At 36.2% G+C, this 17,765-nt stretch overlaps 1 protein-coding gene across 1 annotated transcript; it reads right to left on the bottom strand.

Moving 5' to 3' along the window:
• Positions 1-1,387: 1,387 nt before the first annotated feature.
• On the bottom strand, positions 1,388-17,012 carry cenpf (centromere protein F). The gene is made up of 20 exons (XM_052579919.1): positions 16,900-17,012; positions 15,838-16,046; positions 15,545-15,741; positions 15,275-15,387; positions 15,095-15,186; positions 14,709-14,973; positions 14,384-14,586; positions 11,912-12,037; positions 11,682-11,810; positions 11,408-11,530; positions 11,149-11,284; positions 7,881-11,020; positions 5,607-7,613; positions 5,370-5,522; positions 5,155-5,289; positions 4,811-4,972; positions 4,526-4,700; positions 3,937-4,374; positions 3,634-3,794; positions 1,388-1,981 (listed from the first exon to the last, which is right to left on the bottom strand). The coding sequence occupies exons 2-20, from the start codon at positions 15,997-15,999 to the stop codon at positions 1,784-1,786; spliced, it is 8,115 nt and encodes a 2,704-aa protein (XP_052435879.1). The 5' UTR covers positions 16,000-16,046; positions 16,900-17,012; the 3' UTR covers positions 1,388-1,783.
• Between the last annotated feature and the right edge of the window lie 753 nt (positions 17,013-17,765).

The raw sequence follows: 17,765 nt of genomic DNA, 5'->3' as shown, positions 1-17,765 counted from the left end.
TATTTATTATACTGTACACATAGTCTAGTCGTGACCAGAAAGAAGGGGATTTATTATGGCACCACATTCTGATTCTAAAAATGTCTCTGTGGACAGTCAGATTTATATTTTCTATTAAAGCTGTCTAACCTGAAATACTGAACTATGATCTAATCCAAAGGGCAGCACCTCAAATTCAAAACAATAGTTATAAATGTCAGCTTTCAAGAGGTGCAATATAATATAATAATCTGATGTTATGGAGGAGACATGCAATTTTGCTAGCACAAGTAAATTGTATAAATAAAAATGACTTGAGTTCTCATTTTCAATTTATTACATATATTATGTAGAATTCTGTACTGTGCAGTGTTGACAGTATCTGACTGGTAAATCACCACAATGTCTCTCATGCAATCAATTTAAAAACTCACACGTTATGTGATGAGGAAATCTGTGGAGTATTACAGGCCCTATATGTGGTATCATTTTGCTGAAATTATTAAAAGATGACATGACATGATGTATTACTGTACACTGATGCACCAGCAGATACTTCACTGGAGGATGTTCTTGCTTTGCACTGCAAGATAATATGTGCAGTATGCACTTATTTCCAACAACAAAGATAAATCATAAATACAGCAAAAACTGATGTTGCATTAACTAAAACTATTAAAAATAGTACTAAAACTATATATATATATATATATATATATATATATCTCAAAATAAATACTATAATTGTGTGTATGTATGTATCAGTGCTGTCAAACGATTAATTGCTTTCCAAAATAAATGCTTTTGTTTACATTATGTATGTGTGCTGTGTATTTTCATTATATATAAATACACACAGACACTATACACTAATCATATCATGCTGGAGAAATAACATTATTATTAGGTAAGAAGATGACTATAAATTTGTCTACAGCTACTTTATAGTTAAACTAAACTCAAGTCAGTTAACGCAACATGGATTGGCATTAATAAAAAGGATACATTTCAGCGAAAAAATGTGAAAAATAGTCATGATGAAACACTCGTTGTATATTCTATCATTAGATAGTTTAACAAGTCTGGATTTTCTCCCCAAATGCTCTGAATTAGACCTTATCCAAACCTCAGGGGAGATTTTCAGACGGAGTATAAAAGCAGAGGTATTGATTTACTGGGCAGACCTATATTGAGTCAAAACCTGAAATGATTGAGAATTAGATGCCTGCTCATTATGTGTCCAATAAAAGTAGACATCTGTATTAGACAGTCTGCATATAAATCTCTCTATATTATACAGCTTAATGCTCTCGGGCTGTAATTTATCATTCCTTAACAATAAAGTCTGTTGCAATTCTTGTGTATGAGTAAACAGCCAAATGGCCACTTACAGAGAACAGAAGCACACAAACAAACATATTTGTAAGGCAGAGTGAACTTTAGTAAAGTAGTAAGAAAAAGCAATGACATGGTAAAACGGAGTGATTAGTTGTAATATTTCTAAAAAGAAAAGGAAACAACTCAAAAGGATAAAAAAAACAGGTCAATAGAATATATACAATGAAATGATACAGCTATTCTGGATTAAGGATAAAACATAAATCATTTTGAAACAGTGAAAAAGAAAGACAAATGAGATACAAGATAAGAAATCACAAATGTAACAGAAACAAAATACATATGATACAGCTGCTCTTGAAAAATATTTACAAAAGGTAAAAAGCCAGTGCATAAACATTCAGAAAAATATAGCATTTAAAAAAAAAAAAATTAAAAATTGAAAATTCACATGGCATCCCACTTATCACTGAACTTGGCAGTTGTCGTTCTGTTTTGGGGAGGCACTGACCCATTCTTTTTTCTCTGGGGTCTTTTTGAAGCTGCGAGAGCGCCTGCTAATTTTCTGCTCTATAGCAGGCACTGGGCTTTCACAGCTGTTTTCCCGTGGACTGTTGGTGAGTGGAGATAATACAGCCGCATTGCTCTGGATCGCCTTAGGCACCTGGACCAGAAAGTACATGAGCATGATGTCAGGAGCGAGCAGTGTTGTGCTGCCAAGAATACCCAGCGGCAATATCAATGTTCAAAACAACTCGTACTTTACACTTCTCTGGCGAAGTGTCAAGATGTGGACAAATGCAAATAGATAAATATAAATTCTTGCAATCAATCAATCTATATTCTCTCCTCTCCAAACCTACACACCCAGCATGTAATTTAAGGAGAATAATGAGTGCTCAATAGTAATTGAAACCTGGCTGTGCAGCAAGCTGACTAATGGTTTGCTCATCCTCCCCATGCACCTTGCCAACGACTCGCATCTGTTTCACTTGAAGCTTAGCAGTTCATTAAGAACTTCAGCTTTTATTATAAATTAAATAGGTCTGCCAATTCTAGAAAAACTAACTTATGTTGAAACACTTGCTTTGGAACTAAGGGCCAGTCGTTTGAGGTTTTCCGCGCAGAAATGTTTATGCAATGTTTAAAAAGCATGGCCAATAGATTCACTTATATTGTAACGCTATTCAATTACAAGTACCTCGCTGTAACTTATATTCTTGCTTCCTATATTCTATTTTTGTATAAACAAAAAAATAAATGACAATAACAGTTAATTTGTGTGGTCATGCAGGAATGCAGAACTTCAGCCTTCATAAAAGCTTAACTACATTGAGAGTCGGGTATTAAAGTGGTGAATTGTATTTCTGGGGCATAAAAGTTACTCTACAGCATGTGGTCCTGACTCCTCTTCAATTCTTAAAGAATAACTGGCAAAATCTCTAGGAAATGGTGACCTGGGGTAAGATGACTCGATTATTAGAACTTTGAATGAAGTCAAAAGCTGACAGGAGAGCTTTAATGCTTTGGAGCACTTAACTTCTTTCCATTTAATCTGAAATGTCATGCAGAGTTTCATTTGGAAATGCATTCATAGTCAGTAATTTTAAGAGCGGTAAATGAGTTAACTACAGACTGCATTAACCTTTCTGAGGGTCTGTGAAGCCCTCCCATGGTTAAAGAATGACTAAATGTTTTCATCTACACAATGCATTTTTAATGGTATTCCCTCATTTTTGTTCTTACAATAACTTAAAACACTTCTAGATCTGTAATTATTCGGGTCTGCTCTTACAGTTTGTTATTACTGTACTGCCAATACTGTTGGCTGCAAATTGCTTGTATTTTTCCAAACCTGTAAATTGCAAATACAGTATTGAACATTTTGCCAATGTTTGACACATTGCATGAAACCACCATGGTATTATAATTCACTTAAAAACGTAACTTAAAATATAGAACGTAAAAAATATTGTATATGTAGTTAAATAATATTCAAATCTCAAATTATATGAAAATGTTTAACCTGAAATAAATGTGTGTCTGTGAGATAATAATAATAATAATATTAATTATACAGGGCCAATCTGTGCCCTATAATGAACATCATCATAAAATAGCAAATATTAGATCTTCCTTTTTGCTTATGCCATTGGAAGATATATATATATACAGTTTTTAATATCACACAGACATTGGTATTGGAATCAATACTATCATCATCAATTTGAAGGAAGGAGAAGTTTATATTGAAGAAGTTTCTTCATTATTTACTTTAAAGATGTAGTTACAGGAAATAGAGGCAGTTCTACTCACAGGTTTTAAAGTTCTGCCCTCTGCTGTCTGTTTTGAGATTTGCACAGGCTGCTCTGCTGAAAGTGCAGCCACTCGGGCGGCCAAACGAGGGCTGCAGCGCTGCACTGTGGTTCTGCGAACGATGAATGGACTCATCTCTCCAACTGGAATATCTGCAAAACCTGTACAGAAGGACGTGATGTAGATGTGTAAAAATAGCTATCATTAACACATCCCTTTCATTTTGAAAGCTTTACTGAGAACAACTATGAATGTACCCTTGATGTGGACTACAGCGAATGACAAATCGCGATAACCTCTCACCTTTCTGAACAAGTTCAGGCAAACCCTCTGGTCTGAAATCCTCATCGTCTACATCTAGTGTGGCTTTAGGTGTGGCAGCCGCAGCTTTCAGTCTCTTGGTGATACTGTGCAAGGCTTCCTGTGCTTTGTTAGGAGTGTCATCTGCTGCTCTCGGTCTCTTTCCTGCTGGCACGTTTGTTTTGTCTTCCACTGGTTTACTGTTCTCCAGGTCAGTTTTTTCAGACCTGAGGGACCTCCTGGTCTTGGGGGTCTTTGTCTGGGTGCTCAACTGCTTGAGCTGGTTCTTGAGGCTTTCATTGGTCTCTTCCAGCTTGTGAACTTTGACCATGAGGCTGCAGTATCGGTCCATGCTCTCATCCGCTTCACAGCTCTTTTCCTCCAGAGCTTCCCTCAGCTCCTGTAGTTCTTTTTGCAGGTCGTCATTACTGCCGGCATCACCTGGTAACAAGATTTCCAGGTAAATGTATTCATTTTAATTATTATTTTCCTTGTCTAAAACTTTCAACTTGTATGGTGACATTCCAATGCAAGTTGCTATATAGTTTACTATATTTGACCAAGTGCTTATCTTCTTGTGTTTTGTTCATACCTTGCTTCTGTGAGGCCTGCAGTGCTGCTATCTGTTGTCCCTGCTGCTGAAGTTCTTCCTGAAGTGCCTGCTTCTCACTCTCCAGCTGTTTGCACGACTTCATCCACAAATTGATCTTACTCATAGCACTGTCCTTCTCTTTGGACAAGCGCACAACCTTTGAGTCTAACTCTGCCTACAGGGACAGACCAATAAATATGACGGTTAATTATTTGACTAAAACTTAAACATTGAATAGAGTTGTAAAATACTTATTATATATTACAGGAACAGGAAGAACAATACCTTTTCTTTTTCACAAAATTCTAATTTGTTTTGTAACTCCTTGAAGGTAGAGTCCACATCTGCATTTTGAGACTTGAAGCTATTGAGGTCTGATAGATACCGTGCAGCCTTTTCTTCAACCGCCATACTTTCTTCCTTCAGTTTATTAAGCTCCATCTCATTCTGTAGAGAAAAAACATAAGAACTAGATCAGAAATACTGTAAATATTATTACAGTTCAAGATATCACTTTTCTATTTCTATTTTAAAATATAAAAGTTTTAATTCTTATTATTATGCATTTTTACCATAACATACAGTCCTACTTATAAAAAGCACATTGTTGCAGTGCTACATCTGCTCACCTGCTGCTGTACATGTTTCAGGTTCTCCTCATGCCTCCTGTTGTTTTCCTTTATCTGAACATCATGACTTTCCTGAATTTCAGATACATTTTTCTGTAAGCCATCTTTTTCTGCTGTCAGTGCTTCTATGCTGAGCTGGAATGCACAAAAATGGTGTGTAAGTAGAGACTGAACATTCATAAAGACAGTAAAACACGGTAAAGGAGAATTCATACCTTGTATGTCATGATTTGTTTTTGAGACTCCTGCAGTTGACAAGTCAATAGATTTTGATTAACCTCCAAAGCATTCTGTTTTTCCCTTTCCTCACACAGTTGTTGCTGATGTTGTGTCTGGAGGTGCAAACTGCTCTCATGTAGTGCATTTAACTGAAAAGGAATATGAATTAATTAAAATGTGTGAAATAAAAACCAAGAACAAAATAAGAACAATTAAAGATGACAAAAAAATACCTTTTCTGTTACTTCTGAGTTCATGAGCTTCATAGCATTAAGTTGGCTCTCCAGATGCTGGATATTATTCTCCAGAGAAGTTATACTTGTCTGCAGTACCTCTATTTTGGTAGACTGCATCTGTGCCATCTCCTCCAACTGTGCAATAGTAGACTGCAACTCAACCTTGTCCTTTTTCAATTCATCTCGCTCTTCTTGAATTGAAGATAGTGCCTGCAGCTCATCTATTTGTGACTGAAGTCGTGCGTTTTCTTGGCTAAGCTCCTGCTGCTTGTTTTCAAAGTCTTTCAAGAGCAACTGGTTGGATGAACGAAGCTCTGCTTGAAGCCTTTCATATTCAAGGACTCTTTGGGAAAACTCTTTGTTTTCTGATTGCAAAGACAGCAACTGAGTGGTCAAATCCTGTGCTTTTTGTTCTTTCGATTCTACTTCTGTTCGACACTGCTGAAGTTCCTCCTCCATGGCATCAACTTTTAAATGGAAGTCCTCAATTATTTGTTGCTGGTTTACTGTTGCCTCTTCCACAGATTTAAGCTTTTCAGTAGCTGCTTGGTTGGACAACTGCAATTCATCAATTAGGTAGTTCTTTTGTTGAAGTTCTTGCTCAAGTTTATACTTCTCCTCCTTGAGACCTTTAAGCTCACTGACCATCTCTTCAATTTTCTTGGTAAGCTCTTGTGTTTCAGCCTGTACTTCCTCAAGCTCTTCTTTGGCAGTCTCAGCTTGAAGAATGGCATCCTCAAGATTTTGGTCAGAAAGTTCTTTATCTCTCTCGAGCTTTTCAATGGTGTCCTGAAGAACATCTGCCTTCCTCTGGGCAGCTTTGAGCAGCTGACTCATGTGGTTCTTTTTCCGTTCATCAGATTCAATTCGTACCTTCAGTTTTTCAATGCCCTGTCTCATCTGAGCTACCTCCTCCTGAGTAGAAATCAACCTAGAAGCTATTTCACCTTTCTCCAAAAGGGATGATTCAAGTGATTGGGACAGCCTGATATTCTCATGCTCAAGTGAATGGATTTTGGAAGACATGTTTTCAGACTCTCTTGAAGTAGAATTCTCATTGCTCTTTAAACCATTCAATTCACTTAGCAGATTTTTTTTGTCTTCACTCAAAAGAGCCACTGCATTCTCAAGATTTTGAAACCGTTGAATGAGTTGCTCTTTTTCTTTCAGCAGAACATCAATTTGGTTAACTGTCACCTCATTTTTTCTCTTCCCAATCCTAATGTCCTCTTCTAGCTCTTTTATAAGTTCTCGTGTATCGGTTTCTCTCTTCTCCAGAAGCTCAGCTTTTTCTTTCCACTTCATTAAGGAGAGATTTTCACTTTCCCTTTCATCAGCACACAAAATAAGCTCTTCTTTAAGTCGCCCACCTTCTGCCATAGTTATATTAAGTTGTTGTTCAAGGCTGCAATTTGTCCTCCTAGCTGCTTCAAGCTCTGCTGCTTGCTTCTGCTTCTGTTCTTGTATCTCTTCTATGTCAGCCTCCATAGACAGGATGTGCTTCTCTAAATTGGCCTTCTCTGAACGCACTCTTTTTAGTTCACTCTCATTCTGGAAAAATTTCTCATTCCACTCACCTTTTGCCATCTCTAAGCTTTCAATCATCTCCATAATATCTGAGAGCTGGCATTTGGAGGTCTGCAACTGTAGTCTAAGTGAATCAATCTCTTCAGTCAACTCTCCAATGTGGTTGTTCAGTTTCTTGTTTTCTTGTGTAATGGACGTCAACTTATCTGTTCCATTTGTCTTTTCTACTTCAATTTCACGAATTTTTCCCTCCAAGTTCAAGCACAAATCTTTTCTAGCTGCCATTTCCGATTCCAAGACTTCAAACTGGGACTGCAAATGAACAAGCTCTGCTTCTCGCTTTGTAAGAGTTTTCTTAAGTGTTTCAAGTTCCACAAGTGATGTTTCACTTTCTGGGCTAATACCTAGTGTGGAGTCTGACTGTTCAGGTTGATGCAGTATGTTCTCTTGTGCTTCATGTGTCGTTTTTTTCATTTCCTGTTTAAGATGGGGAATAAATATGAATACAAATGAAGAAAAATCAGAAAAAAAGCAGTGCTTTAAACCCTTATTTTACAAAGGTACATTTTCAAAATGCAGCAAATTTTCATTTTCTCATTTATTTTGTATTGGTGCTATTGTCAAAATACGGAGATCAGTCAGTCATAACCAATTTACTTTTTTGTCATTTTACTGATTTTGTTCATAAACTCTGAATTAAAAACAGAGATAATCTGACATTATGTTGTGAAATACATAGGTTACCTGGGAGGGTTCAGTAGCCAGCAAGGAGGATGATGCAAGGTCCAATTCCTGAAGTTGTTGCATGGTTGCCTCCAGTTGTGAGGACAAGATCTCTGTGTTTTGCTTTTCTTCTTTAAGTTTGGCCTCTAACTCATTTCTTAAACTGAGCATTTGCTCCTCCACCCTCTGGAGCTCTTTAGCATGCTGTAATTTGAGTTGCTCTATTTTAATTCCAGTTTGCTCCTCCATGGTTCTGATAGTCTCCTTAAGAACATGAGACATCTCCTCAAGCTCCCTGGATTTATTTAGCATTTGCTCTTTCAGCAGTATTTGTTTGTCATCCTCATCTGATGACAATGTCGTTTGGGCCTCTTTGTGCGAATCAAGATGCTCTCCAGGTGATGAAATACCCAGGACAGCAATATCTTCTTCATAGGGCAAAATAGATGTGTTAGCAAATGGCATTTCACAAATATCTTGATCATTCTCATCTCCAGTTTGTTCTTTTTTCAGTGTGTCTGCAAGAATCTTCTCAGATTGAAGTTGTTCTATGCAAGTTTGCTGTTCTGCAATTTGAGATACCAGTGAATCGTTTGACTGCTTTAATTGATCTATTTCATCACGGGAATTCTGGGCTTCTGCTTTTAATTCCTGAAAACTGGATTCCAACTGAAGTTTTTGTTCCATAAGATTGTTATACATTGCTTCAAGGTTTGCCTGCTTACAATTCTCTTGCTCTAGGGAAATTTTGAGTGTTTCATGGGCTGCACGTAAAGACTTCAACTCACTAAATAATGCAGAGCTGGATTGTTGTTCTTTCTGTGTTTCCCCCAAACATGCAGATAGCTGTGACACTTCAAGTGCACTTTTTGCATAGTCTTCTTTGACAGACTCCATCTCTGCTTGTAGGATGGACTTCTGTGCCTCACTCTCAACTAATTTTGTTTCAAGAACACTAATGTTGCCTTGCAGTGCCTCTACTTGTGCTTCAAATGAATTAATGCAGGATTCATTATCTTCAAGATCCATCTGCAACATTTCAAGCTGTACTTTGATTTTGTTCATGTTAATGTTTTTTTCATTCAGTGCCTCGAACGCTTTAGCTTGTTCAGATTGAGCCTCCTGAAGTTTTCCTTTCACAACTTCAATCTCACAGGTTTTGGCAGCTTCTTGGCTTTTTAAATCTGCTAAAGCAGCTTTGAGACTTTCTATCTCCTGCTCATGCGGAGATGCAGTTTGTTTCAAGTCTTCAAGTTCCTTTGCAACTTTCTGAAAGGAATCAGTGACCTCCTTGAGCTGGTCCACAGATAAGTCAAGATTTTGCTTCAACTTTGCCTTTTCAAGAGCATCCTCCTCTAGTTTCTCTGAAGCATTTCTGGCCTCTAAACATTTGCTCTGTAATTCTGCCTCAAGAACACTGATGTGCTCCTCTAAACTCTTTTGTTTTTTAAGATGAGTTTCAATTTCAGAAACATGAGTTTCAGATTCCTTGTTGTGTCTTTCAGTGAGCTTCTTGATACTTGTCTCTAATAACGCTTTTTCTTCAGAAATGTTTTGTAGTTTTATTTCCAGACTTAAATTCAGCTCTGCAGATGAGTTGACTTGTTTTTGAAGACTTTCTAGTGAATTCTTTAGTGTGGTGGACAAATTATTTGAGGCTTCAAGCTCAGTTTGCATTAACACAACATTTTCTTCCAAAGCTTCTTTTTCAGCAAGTGCTCCTGCCATTTCAGAAACCTGTTTAAGAAGATTTTCTTTCTCTTGACAAACAACATCATGGGATTTATGGAGGCTTTCATACTTATCATCTAGATCATTAGCTTTATTTTCGACCTCTTGTTGTTTCACTTTGAGTAGTGCATTATCATGCTCTAAGCTTGATGCCTTCCTTTTTTCTTCTTCTATATGTTCTGCAAGAGTCTCAGCTATTGCCTTCTGATTTTCCAACTCGGTGGCGGTCTGAACTTGTAGTTCCTTGACTTTTTCCAGGGAACTTCGGGTTTCTTCTGCCTCAGAAACAAGACAATTAAACTGTTCTTCAAGAGAACAGAATGCCTTATTATTTTGTAGCAGAGATTCAACTTCAAGAATAAGATCTCTTTCCCTCTCTTCCACTAAAGACACTTTTTCTGCTAGATCTTCTCTGACTTTACAAATATCATCATACTTTCCTTGGATATCTGCATTTAAATCTTTTTGACACTTTAGGTCTGATTCCAAGAGGGCAATCTTCTCAAGTACCTCCTGCAGGGATGTTTCCACATTCAGTTTTTCTTGTTCCAGCTCTTTGTTTTGTACAAGGAGGCCTTCACATTCTTTAGCTAACAAGTCTTTCTCCTCTTTAAATTTCTCTAGCTCCTGCTCTCGCAAGGCAAAGGTTTCCTGAAGATGGTCAATCTCAGTTCTGTTCATCTCAATAATAGAGTCTTTTGATTTAGCCAGGTCGCAAGCACTTTCATATTCAGCAAGGAGTTGACCATGGGCCTTCTCCAATCCTTCCACCTTACTTGTTTCTTGATTCAGTTTAGCTTCAAGCTCACTCACCTGCTCCTGCATCAGAGTGATTTGTTGCTTCAAATTGTCCATTTCCTTATTATGTTTTTGATGTGTCTCATGTAACTGCTGTTGAAGCTCCTCATATACTCTACCTTTTTCCTCCAGCTCCACACATTTTACAAGCAGTTCACCTTTGAGTGAATCAATCTGACCAGATAGACAAATCTTCTCATTTTCTAAATCCTGCATCGCTTTCTGGAGACCATCATGAGCATCACTGAGTTTGGTTTTATCATTCTCCAGATCTGCAATTTTACTCAGCATTTCTTCACGGTTGGATTCAGTGTTATTAATCAACTGTTCCTTTTCAGTTTTCCACTGCAGTAGAGCCTCAAACTCTTTCTTCATCTCAGCAGCTTCTTTCTGACAGGAGTTTGAGGTCATTTTGAGCTCTTCATTTTCTTTCTCCATAGCACAAATCTTATTTCCTCTGAGTTCAACTTCATGAACTAGTTTTTGCAACTCGGCCTGACTCTTCATATTCTTTGCTTCTGTTTCAGCCAGAGTTTTCTTGGCATTTTCCAATTCTTGAGCAGATGATACACTTTGATGGTCCAATTTTTTGCGAAGCTGAGTCAGTTCTTCACTCTGGGTTTGTGTCTTAACTGAAAGTAGCAAGTAAAAAATTATAAGATGAAGTATTTCTATAGATTCTTCTTGAAATCATTGTTTTTGAAGTTTTATACTGCAATACATTTAATTGGTAAATTTTTAATAAGCTTTTGAAACATACCTTTTAAATCATCCACCATTGATCGGTTTTTGGCAAGGTTTTGCTCTGTATTTTGTTTTTCCTCTTCAAGTTGTTTGACTCGTTTCATTCCTTGATCTAACTGACAACTGAGAGTATTCTTTTCTCTCTGCAACTCCTAGGATGAGAAGAAACAACACATTCAAATGCTGCCATGTTCTATAAATTAAATCTGTTATAATTAAATGAAAACAAGCAAACTAATACCTTATCTTATATAACAGATACCCATGAAACTTACATCAAATTTCTTCTTTAATTCTGTCTCCTTCACCTGACTGGCCTGCAATGCCTGTTCAGACCTGAGAAGTTTGTGTTTCAGCTCCTCCAAATCTTTCTCCAGTCGATTCTTTAGAGCAGTTACCTTTAAAACCAGTGACATTTTGTTGTGATTATGCATGTTTGGGTTAAGTAACTCGAGAGAGAGAAAAAAAAAACAGAGAAAATGTAATGTACAGAAACAAGTTGTTTATAACATGCCTAAAACATTATTCATAGCTGAATTTTCAAATTACCTTATCCATATCTGACTGCAAAACATTGTACTCTTTTTTGGCTTGCTGGATTTCCATACTCATTTTATTTTTCACCTGGTTAAATTGCTGGTCAAGAGTTTGATGGGAGCTTTGAAGTTGTGCAAGTTCCTGAAATGAGCGAAAGGAAACATTTTTTAGTTTGAACTCATCCTACATTCAGAAATATAAAACATATGTTAAATTAATTATAATTGACAGTAAGACAAGACCTTTTGACTCTCTCTCTCCTGGTCCTTGATTTTCTGCTCCAAAGATCTATGCACGCTTTCAGCATTATGTCTCTGACAGTTCATCTCCTCTGTTACCTGCTTCAGCTTCATCTCAAGAGATGAACACTGAGGAGCCAAATCAACTAAAGATTAACCACTAAATTTCACATGCCCAAATCACAACATAAAATACATACAGTGGCCTCTATAAGTGGACACCTAACATTTGAATATTTTGATACATTATACATAAAATATAATACATCAAATTTTTAAACATCAAGCCAAGTGGCAATTATTTGTAATAACTAATCAAAGCTTTGAAGCAAAATATTTCAAAATAATTAATTTTCCTGAAAGTTTGCTTTTAGGTTTTGCTCTGCCTAGCTTTCAAACTTACAACTGGGCAACAAACTTCAAAAATGTATTATACTGGATACAACATGATTTGAAATTGTGTTAACCTCGCTGGGTGCAAATAGAGGATATGGATCTTTTTCACATTTCTGGGTGTCTCACCAGCGGAAGTTGTCATAGTTTTGGTAATATCTTAGAGTAGTGAATGGGAGAGTACCACAAATAGTTTTTTTTTTTTTTTGCATTCCCATTTGCTCAAATAGCAAAAGAAAAACCCCAAGATAGTGTTTTCACAGCTTTCAATCAAAGGAAAATTTTTTGAGATACTAATGTCGGCTGTCAGAAGAGAGAACAATGTCAAATTTACCATCCATCTCATAGAAACACTCTACCATTAGAAATGACTAGTTTTTTGAAACTTGATGAAGGGATGATATAATATAAAGTATAGTGTTGTAAAAGTACATACATTAAAAAAAATATATATATATATATATCTATCTATACATAACCTTTCAAGGATTTATGATGATGATGACCACCGAAGTGCGGTATCACAGTCTTTTGAAAAGGGTCCCTATGTTGTTGCCAGTCATGTTAATTTCTTTGCTCAGTTCTATCCCTTCCATTCATAGTATCTTGATTAAAAATCTGATTGTTAATCATTCTCTGAGGATTTGGACTCAGTTCCGCAGAGCTCTACAGCTTCAGAGTCTTTCTTCAGCTGCACCCATTGCCAGTAACATTTCTTTTCCACCCTCTCTTTTTGATGGGGTCTTCAATATTAGAAAGTCGCAAGGTTTAGTTTCAATTGACCAGCTATTTATAGATAATAATTTTGCTTTGTTTGACCAATGTATTATTTTTTTATTTTCCAAGTTCATATTTATTTAATTACTTTCAAGCACCAAGCTTTGCCTGTGAACCTTTTTCAGAGTTCCCCTCTGCTCCTCCTAGTGGTGTTTTGGAAGGTGTTTTATATCAGCATACATGTATCAAGCCCCGTTCACACCGCCAGTGACACACAGCGACATAATCCCATTAATTTTCAATGAAGAGCTGACCATTGGCGAAGGAATGTGGGCATGTCAAGCGACAAAAGTTTAGAATTTTTCAACTTTACGCAAATAAGAAGCTAATTTCGCAAGCGACAACCAATGGGAGTGAAGTCAGTGGAAAGCATGTGATTCATCTGCTGTAGTGGAGTGTTACGGGGTAACTAAGCAACCAGCAGTGGGAACACCCAGTAGCGATCTCAACTGCCAGCAACAAGCAGTGAAAAATACACTTCTTCGGTTAGTTCTAGACACAGGCTTTAGGCTTATTAAATTTAAGGTGGTGCATCGTATTCATTGGTCCAGGGTACAAATTAGCAGAATATTTCTGGAGTTGGACCCCACCTGTCTGTGTTGTGTTGGGGAGCCAGCCTCTCTGTTTTATTCTTTTTGGGCCTGCCCTAAGTTATTAAGGTTTTGGGGGAAATTTCTCAGAAAGTGTTTCTCAGAAATATTTACTACAGCAACAGACCCCAACCCTTTGACAGCACTATTTGGGGTTCTTCCAGGGAATGCGAAAATGACAGTTTTTGGGATGGATAACATTGCATTCTGCACACTGTTAGCTAGACGGCTCATACTAATTAATTGGAAGTTGCCATCTACTTTTTGCCCTCAAAGATTGAATTTGGAATTTGAATGAAACCCATTTCTGGAATACTTTGAAAAAGCAGATTCTGGATAAAATTTGTTTTGTGTTTATCCTTTTTTTTCTTGCTTGTTTAGATTCTTATTTTTATGTTTATATTATTGTGTCTATATGTTTATAGGTAGATGGGCATTTATCATGCTTGCTTGTTTGTGTTTTCTTTCCCCACTTTCTTAATTTGATAATTGACTGATACTTGTATTGTGCCTTGAGATGCTTATGTTCTTTTCTTTAATAATAATAATAATAAAAAAGTGGTTTTAATATTTAGTAATATTATAAAAAAAACATTTATATATTTTAAGTGTTTTAGGTCTCCAAATACTTTTCTGGGGCCACTGTATATAACATAACTTAATATGACATAGTTTAAAAGATAACAAAATACAAATGCATTAAGCTGACCTATACCTTAGAAACTGACTGCTCATACTGTCCTGTGGCCTTTGTGAGTTCATCTCTGGACTTGCTGAGGAGTTTGTCCTTTTCTGCCAGATCTTTCTTGGCCATTTCGAATTGACTTTGAATTTCACTGAATTTATTGATCTGATTCTTCATTTCCTTCTCTTGAGCCTGAAGACGGAGCTCTAACTCTGAAACCCTTGACCTTAGATCTGAGTAGCATAAGAAAAAAAAGGAAACAAAATGTTACCTTAAGGCATATAAGGATTATCACTCAAAAGCATATTTACATGTACATCATGAAAAATAAATTCACCTGTAGGGTCAGACCAACCTTGATTTATATTCTTAAGCTGTTCTGTCTGCTGTGATCCAGTGGTGTCACTTTGAGTGCCTGATGGGAATTGCTGGTGGGGCTTAATTGGCGTGTCATCGAAAGACCATGACATCCCAGAGGGTCCGTTTCTTCTTCTAGAGGGTGTCTCCATCACAGTCAGAGACTGATGACTGTGTGTTTGGTCTTGCTGCCAAGGGAAAATTGAGGACCCTGTCTGCTGTCTTGCAATGTCTTTATGGCTCACTACAGACTGGTTCAGAAGCTTCAAGTGTTACAAAGAAAGAGGTGCATTTTAACTATTTAGTAAATTAAAATAATAACAAGCAACTCTTTTCACACACACAATAATAATAATAAATAAATAAATAAAATATTTTACTTACTTTTACATGCATAACTTTAATTTCAGCTTCCAACCTTTTCCGCTCCTCAACCTCTCGATTGTACTTTTCCTGTAGGTCATTTATTTTTGAATCTGAAGATGCAATTATTACAGTGTTACAATGTGTCACATCCATTATGAACAGCTTTTTTTTTTTTCCTTTCTGTAACTTATATCGTACCCTGTTGCCAATGATTAGATGTTGCAGGGGTTGCAAAAGTTTTCTGTGGTGTACTAAACTGTTGAATTTCTGAAGCATGTGAAGTTTGGGACCATTCAAATTCATGCTTGTACCTGAATGAAAAAGGTCAAATTAGGCCAAAATGAGTCATATTGTTTACAATATGTTTCAATATTTGAACTTATTCAATTATTTACTTATACATTCAAATGTTTTTATTTTTTATTATATATACAACATGCACAACAGTATTTAAAATTGTCCACTTACTTTTTGACCTCTTGTTCTAGTCTATCAATCTGCTTCTTGGATGAGTTAAGTTGACCCTCCAGATAATTCACCTGTTGCTCCTTTGTTTGGATGTCATGTATAAGTTTCTGTCTAGACTTTTCCAGACTTTCACAAGATTCTACCAAAGACTGATTTTCCCTCTTAAGGGCAGATGCTTCACTTTTCTCACTGTCCATCTGTAACGAAATATAATACACATATGATGCAAATTTAACTGCATTTATTAAGATTCAACAGAGGAAATCTACTCCATTGTTTCTCAGGTAACTGACCTTTTGCCTCTGTTTTTGTAATGTAGCTTCAAGGGAATCTAGCTGAAACTGTTTCTGCTGTCTTTCTTTCTTTAACTTGTCTAGATGCCCTTCAATCTCTTGGATCTTTTGTAAGGCCTTTGCAGGAAGGCCATCCTTCCACTCTTCTACAGCCCAGCTCATACTTGCTTAAGATTCGGTGTTGCTCATCAAAGACACTCTGGCATGCTCTGAAAAATGCAATAAAGTAGACATTTGTTCTGTAAAAACCCTCAATCAGCAGCTTAAACATTATAAAATCATGTACAACATTAAACAGTATAAAAGTGAAAAAATAAAATACAATTATATTAAAAAACCATATATATATATATATATATATATATATATATATATATATATATATATATATATATATATAAAACAATTGATCACATACAATAATATACACAATTCAAATTATTTAAAATTATTATTACAGTTCAGTGTGTTCAGAAGTATTCACACGATTGAATGTTTTTTCAGTTTTCTTAGTGCGTTTTTCATTCACATGATCAGATACAACTATCTAAAACAATATTTATTATAACGTTAAATATTGTTAAATTTAGCATTCACTGCAGTTAATGAATGGAGAATACAGCATGGTTTCAAATTTATTTTTAGCACAATCGATTAAACTGTCACCACGGTCTGACAAACAGCATTAATGTCACAAGAGTCCACTAGTATATAACTGTATTGTAACAATAACTTAAAAAAATTAATAAACATAACGTTATATATTTATCATCAGGACATGTAATTGTTTTGTACTTGTACGCAAATATGACCATTAGGATGAAAAACGTTTGCTTTCGTTTCCATAAATAATAATAATAATAAAAAAGTAGAGGCACGGTTGTGAGAGATTTTAAGAAGTTGATTTAATTAATAGATAAACCCAGCTATTATAACACAATACGAAATCATCACGCGGTTGTTTTAACGCATCAAATAAATTTATAACGACAAAGACTTTAGACATATCGCACTCTCAACAATAATATATACTATATTCTACAAAAAAGTACATAAACTTACCAGAACTAAAGCAAGAACCCCTCACGGTTACTCTAGGATCACCCTAACGTTCTCCTTCTTGTGTCTGTTCTTCAGTTAATGGAGTAAAAATTTTCAAAAAGAGCTCAACGTCGTTGTTGACGGAATGCAGCGTCGTTATTGGCTCGTTTGACAAATGACGTATAAACATACCGGTCTGTGATTGGACGCTTCTATCCATTCGAATGTAACTCCACCCGTTGTTTTCTAAATCATTATTTCGTCCCTGAAATGAAGGACTTGGGCGGTTGAGTTATTTAGCTCTCGTCCAAACACGCAGACAACTGACGAGAGGCAGAAAATAACACACACACACACACACCTGAAGTCAAATAATCGCTTCAAAGGAATCAATTTCCTTTCAATCCCTCTGTCTTTTATATTTCAGTTTATTAAAAGAAAAATATTTTAAGCATCGTTCTTGTCTGAATTATTGCTGGCTTAATGCAAACTGGCGATTAAAATTAACTGCATCACACAGGATTTGTGATTATGTGCAATGATTTTGAATCTCTTGCTGTTATGCACTTCTGAATGGCTACACCTCTGTTCCTGCTTGTCGTCCTGAATGCAGTGTGATCTGTGGGGAGATGAATGGCACCATACTGCAGTGCTTCCACAGGACTCTGCCAAACACGTGCTCTGGGTCATAGCAGATGGTATGAGAGCCATATATGGATTTCATAACCATGGTTACAGCCTGGGATGCCACACAGTTGATGTAGAAACTTATGACAAAAACAATAGCAGATGATTTTGATTACAAGTCGCTGGATGTATTTAGTGATAAAAACATGTTAATTTAATCTATTAAATTTAATCTATCGAAATAAATTGTAATAAAAGAA

Source organism: Carassius gibelio, chromosome B17 (genome assembly GCF_023724105.1).
Source record: "Carassius gibelio isolate Cgi1373 ecotype wild population from Czech Republic chromosome B17, carGib1.2-hapl.c, whole genome shotgun sequence".
In the NCBI taxonomy this organism is placed as follows: Eukaryota; Metazoa; Chordata; class Actinopteri; order Cypriniformes; family Cyprinidae; genus Carassius; species Carassius gibelio.
The sequence above is the reverse complement of the archived record's forward strand: the minus strand, read 5'-3'. Positions and strand labels throughout refer to the sequence as shown.